Source organism: Bison bison, unplaced genomic scaffold (assembly GCF_000754665.1).
Source record: "Bison bison bison isolate TAMUID 2011002044 unplaced genomic scaffold, Bison_UMD1.0 scf7180017864117, whole genome shotgun sequence".
In the NCBI taxonomy this organism is placed as follows: Eukaryota; Metazoa; Chordata; class Mammalia; order Artiodactyla; family Bovidae; genus Bison; species Bison bison.
In genome coordinates, this window is record NW_011494689.1 from 295,726 (window position 1) to 313,198 (window position 17,473).

A 17,473-nucleotide genomic window follows, 5' to 3' on the forward strand; every position below is an offset into this window, starting at 1 on the left:
AAACCTCATTCCATAGTTCATCAGGCACTCTATCTATCAGATCTAGGCCCTTAAATCTATTTCTCACTTTCACTGTATAATCATAAGGGACTTGATTTAGGTCATACCTGAATGGTCTAGTGGTTTTCCCTACTTTCTTCAATTTAAGTCTGAATTTGGCAATAAGGAGTTCATCATCTGAGCCACAGTCAGCTCCTGGTCTTGTTTTTGCTGACTGTATAGAGCTTCTCCATCTTTGGTTGCAAAGAATATAATCAATCTGATTTTGGTGTTGACCATCTGGTGATGTCCATGTGTAGAGTCTTCTCTTGTGTTGTTGAAAGAGGGTGTTTGCTATGACCAGTACATTTTCTTGGCAAAACTCTATTAGCCTTTGCCCTGCTTCATTCCGTATTGCAAGGCCAAATTTGCCTGTTACTTCAGGTGTTTCTTGACTTCCTACTTTTGCATTCCAGTCCCCTATAGTGAAAAGGACATCTTTTTTGGGTGTTAGTTCTAAAAGGTCTTATAGGTCTTCATAGAGAAGCTCAGTGATGAGTAACTCAGTGAGGTGGCTAGAACTTGGGCTTACATTCTCTGTTCAGCTAAAACAAAGAAAGAAGAATGTGGAGGCAGCAAATTATGGGGAGGTGACCAGGAAAGGTACAGTAAACAAGGGTAAGTTTTGTTGTGCAGATTTTAGTTGGTAAGTGTGTCTTATGATTAGAGTCATTTTTTCCTTCCTGAAAAGAGAGGGAGGCATCCTTACAAATGGAGATTTCCATTGTAATTGTCAATTTCCCTTCTATAGGGTAATCAATACTCTATTTTCAAAGCTTCTCATTTATCTGCTACTTCTCAAAATACTCTGTGTCAAAGAGGTACATTCTGGTCTCCTATAAGAGAGAGTACAGCTAGCCTACCTTGGATCCTATTACTATGGTTTGACTCAGTAGAGGAGATCAGGAACCTCAATGGACAGCCCCACCAATACACAGACAAAAATAAGAAGGATAGTTCCCTAAGGGAAATGAATATTGTTGTTGTTGAGCCGCTAAGTCATGTCTGACCCAGTGGACTGTAGGACCCCAGGCTCCTATGACCTCCACTATCTTCTGGAGTTTGCTCACATTCATGTCCATTGAGTCAGTGATGCTATCTAACCAACTCATTCTTTGCTGACCATTTCTCCTTTTGCCTTGGATCTAGGGTCTTTTCCAATAAGTTGGCTCTTGGCATTAGGTGGTCAAAGAATTGGAGCTTCAGCTTCAGCAAGAGTCCTTCCAATGAATATTCAGGATAATTTCATTTAGGATTGACTGGTTTGATCTCCTTGCTGTCCAAGGGACACTCAAGAATCTTCACCAGCACCACAATTCAAAAGCCGGATGCCTTCTTTATGATCCAACTCTCACATCTGTACATGAGTACTGGAAAAACCATAGCTTTGACTATATGGACCTTTGTTGACAAAGTGATGTCTCTGCTTTTTAATTGTCTAGGTTATATCATAAATTTCCTTCCAAGGAATGAGCATCTTTTCATTTCATGATTGCAGTCATCATCCACAGTGAATGAATATGCATCTATCCAAAAGGGGGGAGTGTATATAGGAAAGTCTAAGCAACACACAAGGCTATTGTACTATGTTGACCTGAAACAAATAGACTGCCAGATATTTCTCCAGCAAAGATAGGTTTATTCAGAATCAGCATGGGTGCATACTAAGTTGCTTCAGTGGTGTCCAATTCTTTGAGACCGCATGGGCTATAGCCAGCCAGGGTCCTCTGTCTATGGGATTCTCCAGGCAAGAATACTTGGTCTGATACCACCATTGTTTTATTGTTTGGGGACATGTTTCATACTTCTGCTGTGTGGATTTTGTTTGTAAGCAAGCCTGTTCAGTTTTGTGGTTAAGCAAACCTGCTTTCTTGAGTAATCATTAATTTACAGGGATCTCCCATACTTTTTTCTTTACTTACAACCCCCTAGTGGAATGAACTATTTAATCATCTACTTTGTCCCATTACTCTGTCGCTGTTAATTTCAGGGCTTGAGTCACTCAATGATGCAGGAGATTGAAGAACACAGGGTTGTTTAATGTTCAGTATTTCTCCTTCAAATACCTGTCCCAGGCAAAATCATATGATATGAACATTTCTTACTCTGTTTCTCTATCCTCAATTTAGCAAACAACTTCCGTGAACCCTATTTATTTGTGTCTTTAACATTTCCTTCTCTAATCTACTTCCTCTTTCCTCCAACAAAATGTAAGTCTTAAGCCCCACTTTTAAAGTCCTCTTTGCCTACCCTGGAGCTTCCCTGGTGACTCAGTGGTAAAGAATTGTCCTGCCAGTGCGGATTCAGGAGATGCAGCCTTGATCCCTGGGCTGGGAAGAACCTCTGGAGAAGGAAATGGCAACCCATTTCAGTATTCTTGCTTGGGAAATCCCATGAACAGAGGAGGCTGGTGGGCTACAGTCCATGGAGTCTCAAAAGAGCCAGATAAGACTTAAGTACTAAACAACAACAAATCCCTACCCTATATCTCTGCCACGTGAAATGGTTGTTTATCAGATAAACTCATTTTGCTCATATCATCTACTTAATGTACTATTCATCAGGAGACATAACAATTTAACTCATCTAAAATGCAATAGCCTCCTTAGAGACATTCTTTTTTTTAAATATAAATTTATTTATTTTAATTGGAGGTTAATTACTTTACAATATTGTATTGGTTTTGCCATACATCAACATGAATCTGCCACAGGTATACATGTGCTCTCCATCCTGAACCCCCCTCCCTCCTCCCTCCCTGTACCATCCCTCTGGGTCATCCCAGTGCACCAGCCCCAAGCAACCAATATCATGGCATCGAACTTGGACTGGTGATTTGTTTCATATATGTTATTATACATGTTTCAATGCCATTCTCCCATATCACCCCACCCTCGCCCTCTCCCACAGAGTCCAAAAGACTGTTCTATACATCTGTGTCTCTTTTGCTGTCTCGCATACAGGGTTATCGTTACCACCTTTCTAAATTCCATATATACACATTAGTATACTGTATTGGTGTTTTTCTTTCTGGCTTACTTCACTCCGTATAATAGGCTCCAGTTTCATCCACCTCATTAGAACTGACTCAAATGTATTCTTTTTACTGGCTGAGTAATACTCCATTGTGTATATGTACCACAGCTTTCTTACCCATTCATCTGCTGATGGACATCTAGGTTGCTTCCATGTCCTGGCTATTATAAACAGTGGTGCGATGAACATTGGGGTACACGTGTCCTTAGAGACATTCTTAACAAAAGCAAGGAAGAGAGATGATTGATAGGCATTTGTCATGTTTATTTTGGCAAAGTTAAAATACCAAGTCAAAGGATGAGGAAGGAAGAAAAACCATGATGGCTGAGCAGCTGCCACGTGCCAGGAACATGCTACATATTTTATATAGCTCTAATCAGCTCTGGTCACGTCAACCAATCTGGGTGGGTCTCAGCATGTCCCCACCATCCATGCTTAAAAAATTTCCCCAGCTTAGCACATAAACAGTTATACTTTCATCACACACACAAGAAAAACTAGTATATGCTTTAGACACATACATATTATACACACTTACATAAAACACAAATCACATTCAAGCAAAAGCTATATAACATACACTTAGAACACCTGTATTAATCACACAACACATACTCTGCACACACAAATAAATTTCACATGCATTGAAATGATATAATTTATTTAGGGATGGAAAGATCATTCAGCTTGCAAAGGTATAAGGAGAATCAATATCAGAAAATTTCCCAGATTAGTCAGAAAGATGCCATATGTGCTGAATCTTTAAAAAACAAAACAAACCGAAATAAACATGTAGAAGGAAATCAGATAAATGAGAGCAGAAAGGCATTTCAGGCAGAGAAACAACACAGGCAAAGTTATGAGAGCAAGAAACCACGTGAAACAACTCTAAGTGGTTGGAAACCTTTGGCCCATAAACGTAAGGGCTCTTGATGTAGGCAGGGCCACCACTTGGGAGCACTGAACACTGAAAGCTGTGGGTGTGGGTGGACTTTCTAGTTGCTGATAACCTCTAATAACCGCATGTCCTCTACAACATCAACAAACCCATTCCTGCTGCAATGGAATTCAATGTAGCTGTAGCTCCTGTAATCTTTGTAATTGCTTTTGCTGTTCTTCCGGATGCACTTGAGTGTCTTGAAGGGATATGGGGCCCATATATATACATTTCTGTAGGGGTCTCTCCAGTTCCTCAGGCATATACGCTCAATTTTGTGCCATAAGGTATAGATGAAGATGTGATAGTTCTTGTTTTTTGGAATGCCTCTTTCCCTCATCAGATCATTGCATTTGTACTTGCTGAATTCCCAATTTGTGCTCAGGTGGTGCTGTTTCATAAATTCCCTCCAGGAAAGGTTCTGGCTGTGTACAAGGAGCCCACATAGAGGAAACAGCAGAGCCAACAGAGAGCCTAGGACCTTTAGAGTGGATGCCATTTCAGTCACCAGGACCACCTGTGGATCCACAGGGAAGAGAGAGGAAAGCATTATCTCAACACTGCCCTAAGAGCTGAGCTCCACCTTAATATTCCTTTCTCTGTCAGTGTAGGCACCTGGACCCAATTTTACCACTTGGTTTCCAGGCTGGAAGATAAGTCTCATTAGATAATAAAGTTTATAAGAAATGAAAATATGCTATAGCCTGTCTGAGACAAGAGCAAAGTTGTAAAAAAACTGAAGTTTATTTCAGCAATTCCAAATACCTCCTGTCTGCCCTCTCTTCCATCTGAACTGAGGAGTCAATCTTGCTCTAGCTAGCTGTTTTGCATCCACATCAATTCTCAAAAGAGTGTGTATCTTAAAGAAAATGGGACTTTAAGCTTTATGTTTGTGAATTGCAAAGGATTGTCCCTCTAAAGGGGCTTCCCTGGTGGCTCGGCGGTTAAGAATCTACCTTCAGTGCAGAAGACACAGACCAAGATTTGATTCCTGGATCAGGAAGATCCCCTGGAGGAGGGCACGGCAACCCACTCCAGTATTCTTGCCTGGAGATTCCTGGACAGAATAGCCTGGTGGGCTACAGTCCATGGGGTCACAGAGACTCAGACATGACTGAAGCAACTGAGCATACACGTCCCTTTAAAAGGGATGCAGAATATGAATAGAGACTTGGAGAATATTTTCCAAGCAGGAGACTTTGGTTCCTTGAAATCCTAGGCTGCAACTATATTGATTCTGCAAGATGGTGCTTTCCAGGATCTTGTCTTCCTTATAACACTTCCCCAAAGCCTGTGAAACATGTTTTCACTTCTGACTACACACACCCCTTCTCAGAAGCCATTTCCCTAATTATTGTCATTATAATTGATATTGATTTTTCATTAAGAATGTTATCATAAGGAGCTCCAGTTTTGAAATATTGTTTTAATCAATCAAATATCAAGATTGAAGCTGCCATCACAAGAGCTATTCTATTCAAATTAGGCCAGAGAGTTGCTTGAAAAAGTCTCCCCTTTAAACTAGCTCTCTGTCCTCATTTACCATGAGGAGTATGCCTGATGCTGTGGAATCTCTATTCTAATTCTCAACTCTCTGAACATGATGCCTCAAAAACGGGCCTAATAATCCATCCCTCAGACCTGTGAGAGTCTAATGAGATACATCTATTGAGAGCATTTCTGAGAATGTCAAGTACTATGCCAAATATAGCACAAGGGGTAGGTATCTTCTCTTTTGTGAAGATATCCCTGGCTCAAAAGGCCTAAACAAGATGAGAAGACCAGGATTCAAAGTACTTCAGGGTACAGTTACCCCTCTGAATCCACCTGCTCTGCACCCAGGGATTCCACCAACCACAGACACTGATTAAAAATAACCTCCCCCCCCAAATTTTTTCCCCAGAAAATTCTAAAAAGTAACACTTGAATTTGCTTTGTGCTGTCAACTATTTTCATAGCATTTACATTGTATTTACAGCTATTTACATAAAATTTACCTTGTTTAGGTATAAAAATGATGTAGAGATAAGTATGCAGTTTAGATGCAAACACTGTGCCATTTTATACAAGGTACTTGAGCATGCTTGCAATTTGGTATCCTGGGCATGGAGGATCCTGGACCAATACCCCATGGATACCAAGGGATGGTGATATTACGCTTAGGAAGAGTGGGGAGAGGCTATAAAAACTATCAGTGAGATTGAATCCAGGTCATTAGTTCTCACGAGTTGGATCACTGTCTATTCTTAATCCCACCATCTTAATTTCCTGTTCCAGCATTCCTGGGCCTTTCCCTCTAAGCAACCTCAGCACCAGCCCTTCTAACCATAACTCACCCTATTTAGATCCAACACTCCTGTCACTGGTCGTATTGGGGATCAGTTTATGGATGTGCGGAGCAGAGAGTGTGTGTCTTTCCCCTTTCCTTAGAGCCAAGAAGTCTGCAGCCGTGAAGGAAGGACAGAAGGAATAGCAGTCAGTGGGAGGTACAGCCCTTCAACTGATTGGCAGTAGTTGCGGGGAGGGGATAAGACAGCCTTACTAAAAGAACCAGTCCTGCATCTTTTCATCTGGAACACGTGGGTTTACTCTGAGAATAGCCTGGAGCAAAGGAGTCAAACCTCAAAGGCTGACTTGTGGTGGGGCCTTGGGCTGGTATCTGCAGTTGGGAGCCCTGGAGCTTCCTGTCTCCCTGCAGTCTGTGACCCTCACTACACCCTCATGGCAGTTCATCCGGCCATTTTTGCACTGAACGTTGGTGGTGCTGCAGATACTACGGATGTTCCAAAGATCTTCATGAATGAAAGTGTTGAAGCGCTTGCACTGATGTGAAGTCATCTTTCGTCTTTGCATCATCAAGTTGCAGTAGCTGTCATTGCCTCCTGTCTCATCAGGGTCCACGTGTTGCCTTAGGAATCGTTGGTACATGCGATCCTGGCCATAGGAGGGCTGTACCAGCCCTAGCCCCAGCAGGGTCAGCAGCAAGAGCAGAAGAAAGGCCTGGGTCCTCTGGAGAGCCATCACTGCCTTGGAGATGCCTAGAGAAGACCAAGGGGCAAGAAAAATCAAAAATCATCCCAGGTTCAATAGGAAGTGAGCAACCCAAAGCAGCAAGGAGAATTTTTGGAGCAACAGACAGGGCCTTTTTCTACACATCCAGTCTAAGGTTTAGGCCCAGCTGAGTTCCTAATTTGATACATACGGTTACTACTGTCCTTTGTTTTCAAAGATGCTGCTTCATGATGGTGGATCACACTGTGTGTGATTATAACGCTGATGAGGGATTTGTATCTTATTCCACCTACAGCCTATCCTTAACAATAACGATCAGGATTAAACATAACTATCATTCGTTTAAATGCCACCTTCTCCGTTCACAACCACGTTTTGCCTGTGCACAGAAAGACCCAAAGCTCTGTGTCACATTGCTGTGTCTGCTGCTGCAGATACGTGATACGGAGTTAGGAGGAGAGGGAAGTGAAGGAGTTGTGGGAAGCAGGGTGGCAGGAAGAAATGATGCTCGATTTACTCCTCACACCAGGACCACTGGATGCAACTTCTGAAGATATACTTAGCACTTGGGTAAGAGCTTCATCACCACAATGTACTTTGCGTTGTCTGTCCCAAAACTAAGTGTGCACAATTCTGTCTCCTTTCTCTCATTCTGCTTCTTTGTGACCAACAACATGGTTTAGCAACACGACTAGCTACAGAGAAGATTTTACTTTTCAAACAAGAGCATGGATGGCCTCAGTCACAGCAACCAACTGATTTAGTAAGACAAGGAAAAATACTATGAACAGAGTTCAATGTAGACATCCATGGGTGCCTCTCAAGCTTCTGCCTACAACAGAAAATTAAATGATCCCCAAATCCCCACAACACATACTTTCAGGTTAGAGCTTGCACCAACGGCTTGCTCTGCTGACATGTTTAATCTCAGTAAGAACTTCTTTTGATACGGTGATCTGAAAGACCTAGTTTACCACACTAACTGTATGATCTTGGAGAAATAACTTCTCTCAGTATATTCCTTAGAAGTAGAATAGGCGTAATGAAAATGCTACCAGGCCTCCCTTGTGGCTCTGCTGGTAAAGAATCTGCCTGCAATGCGGGAGACCTGGATTCGATCCCTGGGTTGGGAAGATCCCCTGGAGAAAAGCTACCCACTCTCTAAGCCATTCTGGCTTAGAGAATTCCATGGACTGTATAAGTCCATGGGGTTGCAAAGGCTACCCACTCCACTATTCTGGCCTAGAGAATTCCATGGACTGTATAGTCCATGGGGTCGCAAAGAGTTGGACACGACTAAGCGACTTTCACTTTCACTTCAATGTTACCGAAAGAGTGTGCGGAGTCCAGCTGCTCACCACTTAAGAGGCAATAAGCAGGCCAGATTGGTGGAAAGGAAAGTTTGCTTTATTTCAGATGCCTGCAACTGTGGGGGGAGGGTGGTGGACATCCATCCAAAGGCCGGCTCCCCCTACCCCTGCAACCAGTGGGACAAGAGCTTTTACAGACACAAGTAGGGGTGGGGGACTACATGCAGAAACAGCATAGTCATCTCTGACAGTCATCTTCAGATTGGTCATCAGTGGTTTGACTAGCGACATGTTGGTTGTTTTAGATACAGCTAGTCTTCAGTTCCAGCATCCATTTGTTCCTGTTTCTTTGTGGCCAGTTCTCGGAATTGTGGTAGCTCATGTCCTTGGAACAGTCTGGTCATCATGATGTTAACTTCTCCACCTGGTGTTTTAGTATCTGTAAGACAGTTCACGGGCTATGGCTCAGAATATTATCTATAGCCCTTGAGAAAGAAATAAGGCTCCTTGACTACACTATTATTTAGTCTCCTTTGACTGTTTCCCTTTGTTTCCACATTTCTCATTTCTCTCATTAAACTTATTCTTTGACTAAAGTTTTCCACAGACAAAAGGCAGGCAGAGGACGTGGTGTGGGGGCAAGGTCCATAGGGTCCTTCTCCTTAAAGGAATGTTGTAAAGAAGAAACGATAAAATCAGTGTAAAGTGCTTATCACAATGCCTAGCCTAAGTGTCCAGTAGGTGTCAGCAATGATCATTTTTAGGATTTCCATTTCTCTTGGCTTCCTCTGTTCCCTTCAATCTGATAAAATAACAACTACACTGAATTGCAGGCTTCTCAGGTGCCACTAATGATAAAGAATCCTCCTGCCAATGCAGGAGAGGCAAGAGATGTGTGTTTGATCCCTGGATTGAGATGATCCCCTGTAGTAGGAAATAGCAACCCATTCCAGTATTCTTGCCTGGAAAATCCCATGGACAGAGGAACCTGGTGGGCTGCAGTCCATGGGGTCACAGAGTCGGGCATGACTGAGTGACTATCACTTTCCAATATTCTTGCCTGGAAAATCCCATGAAGAGAGGAGTCTGGCCAGCTACAGTCCATAGGGTGGCAAAGAGTCAGATGTGACTAAACAGTTAATACACATGACCACTGATTGGGATTCCCTGGTGGCTTAGATGGTAAAGAGTTGGCCTGCAGTGTGGGAGACCTGAGTTCGATCCAAGAGATATGGGTTTGATCCCTGGGTTGGGATGATCCCTTGTAGTAGGAAATGACAACCAATTCCAGTATTCTTGCCTGGAAAATCCCATGGACAGAGGAGGAGCCTGGTGGGCTACAGTCCACAGGGTTGCAAAGAGTCAGACACGACTGAGCGACTTCACTTTCACCCCTGATTGGAAAACCAGAAAAAAAAAAAAAAATTCAGATAGTCTATCAAACGTTGTTAATATCTTGCTTCTTAAGGATTTTTTGATTTTTATAGTAAGACAAATTTTCCAATAACGAGGTTTGGAAAATTCTTCTTCCTACTTTGGAAAGAAATGATAATGTTTTCTATTTTGAAATAGATGAACCAGTAACCTACTCCTCCATCCCTTCCTCCATAAATTGAATACTTTCAGTGAGGCTGGGCTCTGTGTGGCACCAAGGCGTATATACCACAGGCGTATAACCCAAGTATTGAGGAACCAGGGCTTTTGGTCTATTTCAGGGCATGTAGGCAGCAGGGGAGGCCACCATGGGGAATACTCTGACCATGATAGTCATTCATAAAATGGCAGAACTAGTGATGCATAACTGTAGTTTATTAACTACTTTCTAAGTAAGATATCCAGGCATCTGTTGATGAAATTAGGTAACACTGAACTCAGGGATTAACTAGCATATTTTACAGAGACTGTCTGTTAACTTAAGCTTGTATTTATTTGAAAACATATCAAGTTGAAGAACAAAGGAAAAGCTTGAAATCTTTGTATGACCTTCCTAAGACCTCAGAGTTACTGGACAACAGTTAATAAAATATTAAAGAGAAAATAATGTAGTAATCAGTCTTTTATCTTTATATAAAATAATCATGAGAATATCCAAGTGTTCCAATCAAAACAATATCAAATTATTTTCTACTTAAGAGGTGGCTACCCTAAATGGGTTTTGTTATTTATGCAGGATTACCAATGTGTGGGTGGGTGTGTTTGTGTGTATGTGTGAGAGAGAGAAAGAGGGAAAGAAAGTGTAATTTATCTGTTGGTATTTAGTACTAAACTCTTCTTCCTAAGGCTTAACATTTGTAAAAGTAATATTGGCTTATTAGGTGACAGCAAAAACAATTTGCTCCTCCTAAAAATTCTGCTTAGGGGCCTTAAGCCTTGGAATTTTCCCAACAATCTCTGTAAGATGAGTTTAACATTTTTACCTTCAGTGAAAAGTAACGTCCACTCCTTGAATGCCTGATCAGGAACTGATTGACAAGGAAAAAGGCATTGTTTTCCCATTCAGCCCTTTCAATTGAACAGGGAAAATGGAGAAAGATCAATAGACCAAGAATCAGTGAGAAGACTCAGAGACATTTTTATTAATGAAGTATATTCTAAAGCAGAAAAGAAAAGGTCAGCAGCTCATTTTCTGGATTCCTAGCAATGAATGTTGCCACAGTGTAAGGGGGAAATGCTACGAAGGAAGAGCAGAACCAGCTCTGGACTACTTGTGTGGAGGGACAAAGGACTCATCAAAGTGGACGGGCCAGCCCTTTTCACAGCCGATAACGATGACTCTGTAGTCTTTGGTGGCTTTGTAATGGCATGGAGGCCGGGTGGACCCTCCTTTATGCTTGCAAATGGTGACCTGGAAGGGAGACTTGCTTATTCGGAGATTGCCTCCGTAAGGTTTTCCATTCTTATCTTTACAGATGTCCTTGATGTCATTCTTGTTGCCATGAACAAAGGTGTTGATGCTTTTGCAGGGTTTGGTCAGGTGTCGTTTCTCCATCATCGTTTCACAGTATTTGTTATCCCGGCCCTTTGGACTACGATCAAAGTGCTGAATCAGGAAGTGTCGGTATCTGCGGTCATCCTCAGCCAGGGTCAGTGGTGTCAGACCCAGTCCCAGCATGAAGACCAAAAACAGGGGGCTCAGGACCATCACCATCTCTTCCAACAAAGGCTCCTGCCAAGGGCAAAAGGAGATGTAATAAAGGCACAGAACAGAATTGCCAAATTAGGCTAAAAGGACAAGGATTTTTCTCTCTGGCAGGACGTCATGAATCAGGTATCCTCTGTCACTAGATATATTTTTTTCTTTTCCTTTCCTCAGTAGTCTCATATGTCTTCTCAATTGATTCCTTTGGAACATCTATAAAAATGTTTCCTGAATACATACAACTTCCAAGTACAACCGCTGTTTCCTATCCTGGAGGATCACTGAGAATTTACCTTTCTATCAGTTGTTGCAATTCAAAATCCACTCACATTCTTTAATTCATTTATTAACTAATTTAATAACAAGCACTACATAAGCCCCTATTGGGTACCAGGCACTGTGCTGGGTCCCAGAACACAAAGACCATTAAGACACATCCAGTGCCTCGCTAATCCATGGGGAAAGGACGGGAGTGCCAATTTACTGCAAAGAGACAGTAAGATATACTCTGAGAGCTAAGAAGGACTTTCAGGAAACCTTGAGCCCAGGGAAGGGTTATCAGAGAGGATTGGTGAAGACAGCATTCCCGAACAAGTCAATCCATCAGTTGACTGTGAGAAGAGTAGTGAGAGCAGTTTCACCCTGAGGTGACAGTAAACAGACCTAATTCCCCAAGAAGTAGACTTCCCTAGTGGTTCAGTTAGTAAAGGATCTGCCTGCAATGTAGGAGACCCGGGTTTGATCCCTGGGTTGGGAAGATCCCCTGGAGAAGGAAATGGCAACCCATTCTGGTGTTCTTGCCTGGAGAATCCCATGGACAGAGGATATTGGCGGGCTACAGTTTATGGGGTCTCAAAGAGTTGGACACGACTGTGCAACTTTTGCTTTCACTTTTTCATGATTTTTTGGCAATCACACATGCAGCAAAATTCTTATAATGGGATGAAAGTTTGACCTTAAATTTATTCTTAGATATACTATAATCTTTGCTATGCTATGCTATGCTACGCTAAGTTGCTTCAGTCGTGTCTGACTCTGTGCGACCCCATAGACGGCAGCCCACCAGGCTTCCCCGTCCCTGGGACTCTCCAGGCAAGAACACTGGAGTGGGTTGCCATTTCCTTCTCCAGTGCATGAAAGTGAAACGTGAAAGTGAAGTCGCTCAGTCATGTCCGACTCTTAGCGACCCCATGGACTGCAGCCTACCAGGCTCCTCTGTCCATGGGATTTTCCAGGCAAAAGTACTGGAGTGGGGTGCTATTGCCTTCTCTGACTATAATCTTTATGAATCCCAAATTGAAAGATAAATGGTATAGTGTCATAGACATTAAATTATTATTTTTATATTGTGCTTTTCTTGTGTGTAAGTCAGTAAACATATTTTCATATTAAATATTTTTGTAGCTCTTAAAGAGGCCACCGGTTGTAGCACTAAGCCTGTCATGATGCTAAACAGTCCTGGGAGTACAATTGTGACTCTAGAAATATAAGAGCATTTGGGGTTCTGCAGTTTACATGGGAAGCCATGTGACAGGCTGAGTGAAATGATCTCCCTCTCTAATCAGCATCTGGCATTGATCTTTATCTGTTTATCATGCTATAGACAAATTTCGTATATTGCCAAAGAATTACCGGATTATACACCAAGAAATTCTTTGGTCATTCCTCAATATTGAAATAGTCCCTGAAAAGGTTTCCATTAAGCACATAAGAGTATCATTTGTAATAGAATCAGCAAAAATAATTTGGGGAGGTTAGCAAGAAAGTGGTAGACAACTGGGAGAGTCACACCTAAAAGAGCAACAAGCTGTCCTACGGGACCACTGCTCCGCCACAGCCGCTGGGCTGCCATGCTCCCCATGCACTGAGCTCTTTACATTTACATGGTATTTTCAGTCTCCTGGGTGCGTATTTTCTTCCTAGTATATAGGAAGACACTTTTCTTGAATTGTAATCAGTTAAGTCTCTTGCACTGCAATGGACAAAATATTGCCTTTTAACATCAAAAGCAGTTGTAGAATGGCAGGCTGTCAAGGGCGGAAGTATCCTTAATGGTCACACTGTGAACAGAGGCTGGAATCCCAGAGTTCAAAAATCTAGTAGAACCTGAGCTGGTCGTACCCAAAAGAGTCATTAGGTGGCAACGATGGATAGAAATGTTGTTTCCCTCTCTTAGAGGAAATGGTGGGTCCTTGTAGGAGTCAGTATTGTACAGGGGATATCGTTGATGACAGAAAGGGGTGTGAGCTGGCAGGCTCAGCAACAGTCTCTGTCCAAACACTCTATGCTTTAGACATGTATTATTCAACTTGAATCATACTGCCTGCCTCACAGCAGACCCTCAGTAATAAATGTTTTAGTGAGTGATGTCATTTTCCTCTCCAGGTATAAACTTATCTATGAAATGAGAGTTGCTAGCTATAAAAGTTTGAAATTCCGTGGCTCTCATTAAGCATAAGGGAGCCATTCTAATTTCACTAGCAAAAGTCCAGTGAGCATGGAATTGTAAAGATAAGTTTGTATAGATTTAGTTGGTGTCACAAGGCACCAGCTGAAAGAAAGAGATGTCAGGGTGATCTGAGCCCAGTCTCACTGGTGTGCATGATCCTTTAAGGCTCAGTGTGTAAGCCCAGCCCTCTTCACCTCTAGTTAAGACACTGACCCTACCTCAGGGTTGGCTCCCTAAAAAGGTACTTGTTTGTTGGGAGGTTGAAGGTCCTCATGTTCCAGTCTGGGGAGGTAAAGGAATATCTTTATTTCTGATGTACAAAATTTGCACATTCATCCTGTAACAACTAAGCTAAATTTTGCTTAGGCTTATTGCAATCTTGGGGGCTTCCCCAGTGGCTCAATGGTAAAGAATCTGCCTGCAATGTAGTAGCCTCAGGAGAGTGAGGTTAGATTCCTGGGTTGGGATGATCCCTTGGAGGAGGGCAAGGCAACCCATTCCAGTATTCTTGCCTGGAGAATCCCAGGGATGGGGGAGCCTGGTGGGCTGCCGTCTATGGGGTTGCTGAGAGTCAGACATGACTGAAGTGACTTAGCAGCAGCAGCAGCAGCAGCAAACACACGGTGCTTTGCCAAATGTGTCTAGTATCTCTTTCTGGCCTTTTTTCTGAATTGCCCTTCCTCTACTCCTAATGATGGGGTGGGAACCCTATTTATGCTTAGAAGTGTTCCCCAGGGAACTCTTTGCTCTGGAACCTTCACCGACTCCCCCTCACTCCACCCCATTCCTCTTGTTGCTTTCTGATAACTCCATCCTCACCTCTCCTAGAATTCTTCTCAAGGTCTGGTTTGTATTACGACTTGAGAGGCTGCTTCTGTTGGGGAGAATTCTCAGCACTTGTGTCTTAAATAAAAGTCTGTGATTTAGTTTCTTAGCCCCTCTTAGAAGACAAGTATGTGGCTCTGGGGGAGACTGCAGATCTGACATTCCTAGAGCCCTCAGGTGCCCTGCCCTCCTCTCTTACCAGCTGTTTTCTTTCACACAGGCATCCTGGTCAACAATTAATGCCCCTGTGATAAGTCACCAGAAGAACTGGCACAAGTGGCTATCCCTGATATAAAGGGTGGGGTCACTAGGGCTTGTTCTAGAGGAGAAGCAGGGCCAGGAAGGGGAGCAGCTTTCCTAAAATAGTTGAAGCCCAGAGACCACTGAACAACCCAGGTTAATTAGATAATTAAATAAGCAGATCTTCTTCAATCAGGAACAGCAGACACCCAAGTCTTTCTTTTCTCAGATATCCTGGGCAATGTCTGACCTCACATTAAGAAGACTGGGAATTGGAGTGGGAAAGGACATATGGAGAATGTGTGTGTCCTTGGGCTGAGGAAATAGTGATAATGTGAAAAGGCTGGGAGGTGGAAGCAGGAGACGGGGGCCCAGCCCTGTGTGCACCCAAGTCCAGACTATGGACTGCACCTGGCGGGTCACAAGGGAGTCAGCCACCCTCTGGGAAAGGGCAGCCTGTGCTCAGGTGTTGGAACCCCTCCCCACTTTTATCTTTTGACTGCACCCCATGTCTTGTGGGATCTTAGTTCCCTGACCAAGAATGGAACCTTGACTCTTGGCAGTGAAAGGACAGAGTCCTAACCATTGGTCCACCAGGGAATTCTGGAACCCCTTTCTTTCCCAGTTTGGGCTGCTGGCTGTATGAGGGTGGGATGGACAGGAAGAGACAGGGGAAGTCCTGTAAAATGGGGATCATCAACAGGGACCTGCACAGCCTTGAAAGCTTTTTACCTTTCTGCAGTTGATTTGTCTTGAGAGGTGAAGTGTTGGGGTGTCAGCAGGAGGTGGAAATTAGGAGAAGACTGTACAGCCCCCGGGGAAGGGGCTGCTCAGTAAAGGTTGATAAATGCAAAGCTTTGTGACAGGCTCGATGGGCCACTTGGGCTGTTTGACTCCTCGGGAACTCCCAAATTACCTCCATCCACGGTGACCTCTGTCTCCATGGAGTTGGCTTCAGAGGACCCAGAATCCAGAGCCCCACTCCTGAAGAGGAGCCAGGAAAACTGTATAAGCTGGGAGAGGGGCAAGTGCCCTACCCGAGAGGAGAGTGTGGGGGTGTGGGTGGGCCTGGCCACAGCCTCTCTAAGGAGGTTCTTTGGGGCCCGGGGCCCAGTGGTGTGGTAAAGTAGTTCTAACCTTCCTGGGCTGCCTCTGAATTTAAGGGGATTTCAGGGGTTAATTTCCAAGCATTCTGTGAAGGGAACAAACATGGACTTCCCTTCACTTTCTCACTTGGGCCTGGGATCAGCCAGTCGCTGATGTGGCTTCATGATGTGATGTGGTCTCAGGAGCCTGCCTTGAACACACCACCCTCACAAGCATGAAGCCTGGGGCCCTGGATAGTTCAGTCATGTTTGGTGACAGGAAGAGTGTGGATATTGCAAAGAGTGGTAGGAACCCTGACACTACACAGTCCCTTCTCCAGGAGGACAAGCTCAGGATCCCAAGGGCTTGGGTATGTCAGTCATATTCAAACTTTTCGAGGCTCAAGACACCATCCACTTGCTTCTCATTTGCCTACAACTGGATGTCCTCTGCAACATCATCCACTTTACACTCAGGCTTATCATCAGTCTTCTTGGAGAGATATCAGAGTGTCAGGAACTCTATACCTCTATTCAGAAAAAAAAAAAAAAAATCCATGTATATCCACTCTGGTCAAATGAAGTTGCTTAATACAAAGATCAAAGTCTTATTCTGTGTTTGGAAATAAGGCTTAATTCAGTTTTACTGGGTTTTAGATGGTTTTGGATTCTTAAGGAGGAAAGTAAAAGAAAAGAAAAGCCAGGAGCTTCTGCATAGAGATGTGGAAGAGATAAGCAGGGGAGGAAGCTCAGAGAGGGAGGCTGAGATCTGGAGGAAGGAACTTTTATGAGGAAATTGTATTCCTGTCCCTCCTATGCCCCTAAATATTCTCCTTTTGCTTAAATGTTTGAGAATCAACTCTTAAGCATTCATGTCCAAACACTTTCAGTGTCTGAGTCCGAATGGAGGGAAGGGAAAGGAAAAGTTCCCAGAGGATGAGATCTTAAGCTGGAGATCCCTGACAACTACTCCCTGCCTGCATCCTCTTGCCCAGTTCTCCACTCTGACCTATCATAGGCCAGTGTTAGAGCTGGGGAAGAGACCTAGTTTAGGAACAAGAATAGCTCTTTGCATAAATCCCACAGACTCATTTTCCAATTCTTCCCCCCACCCCCTGCCTTGTCATGCTGCCATGAAAAAATGGGTTAAGGGAGAGAAGTATGAGGAACAAACCAGGAATCTACACCCCTAAGTTTTCTGAGGATAGTTCAGTTCAGTTCAGTTCAGTTCAGTTCAGTCACTCAGTCCTGTCCGACTCTTTGCGACCCCATGAATTGTAGCACGCCAGGTCTCCCTGTCCATCACCAACTCCCGGAGTTCACTCAGACTCACATCCATCGAGTCAGTGATGCCATCCAGCCATCTCATCCTCTGTCGTCCCCTTCTCCTCCTGCCCCCTA

The 17,473-nt window shown here is 43.5% G+C and overlaps 3 protein-coding genes across 3 annotated transcripts; all 3 read right to left on the reverse strand.

Moving 5' to 3' along the window:
• Nucleotides 1-4,070: 4,070 nt before the first annotated feature.
• On the reverse strand, nt 4,071-6,435 carry LOC104988217 (epididymal secretory protein E3-beta-like). Its single transcript, XM_010839465.1, has 2 exons — nt 6,349-6,435; nt 4,071-4,529 (listed from the first exon to the last, which is right to left on the reverse strand). Exon 2 carries the CDS (start codon nt 4,509-4,511, stop codon nt 4,071-4,073), a length of 441 nt encoding a protein of 146 aa, XP_010837767.1. The 5' UTR covers nt 4,512-4,529; nt 6,349-6,435.
• Nucleotides 6,436-6,634: 199 nt separating this feature from the next.
• Nucleotides 6,635-7,033, reverse strand: LOC104988218 (ribonuclease 4-like). The gene has a single exon (XM_010839466.1). The coding sequence runs from the start codon at nt 7,031-7,033 to the stop codon at nt 6,635-6,637; it is 399 nt and encodes a 132-aa protein (XP_010837768.1).
• A 4,002-nt stretch (nt 7,034-11,035) lies between these two features.
• Nucleotides 11,036-11,482, reverse strand: LOC104988219 (angiogenin-1-like). The gene has a single exon (XM_010839467.1). The coding sequence runs from the start codon at nt 11,480-11,482 to the stop codon at nt 11,036-11,038; it is 447 nt and encodes a 148-aa protein (XP_010837769.1).
• Between the last annotated feature and the right edge of the window lie 5,991 nt (nt 11,483-17,473).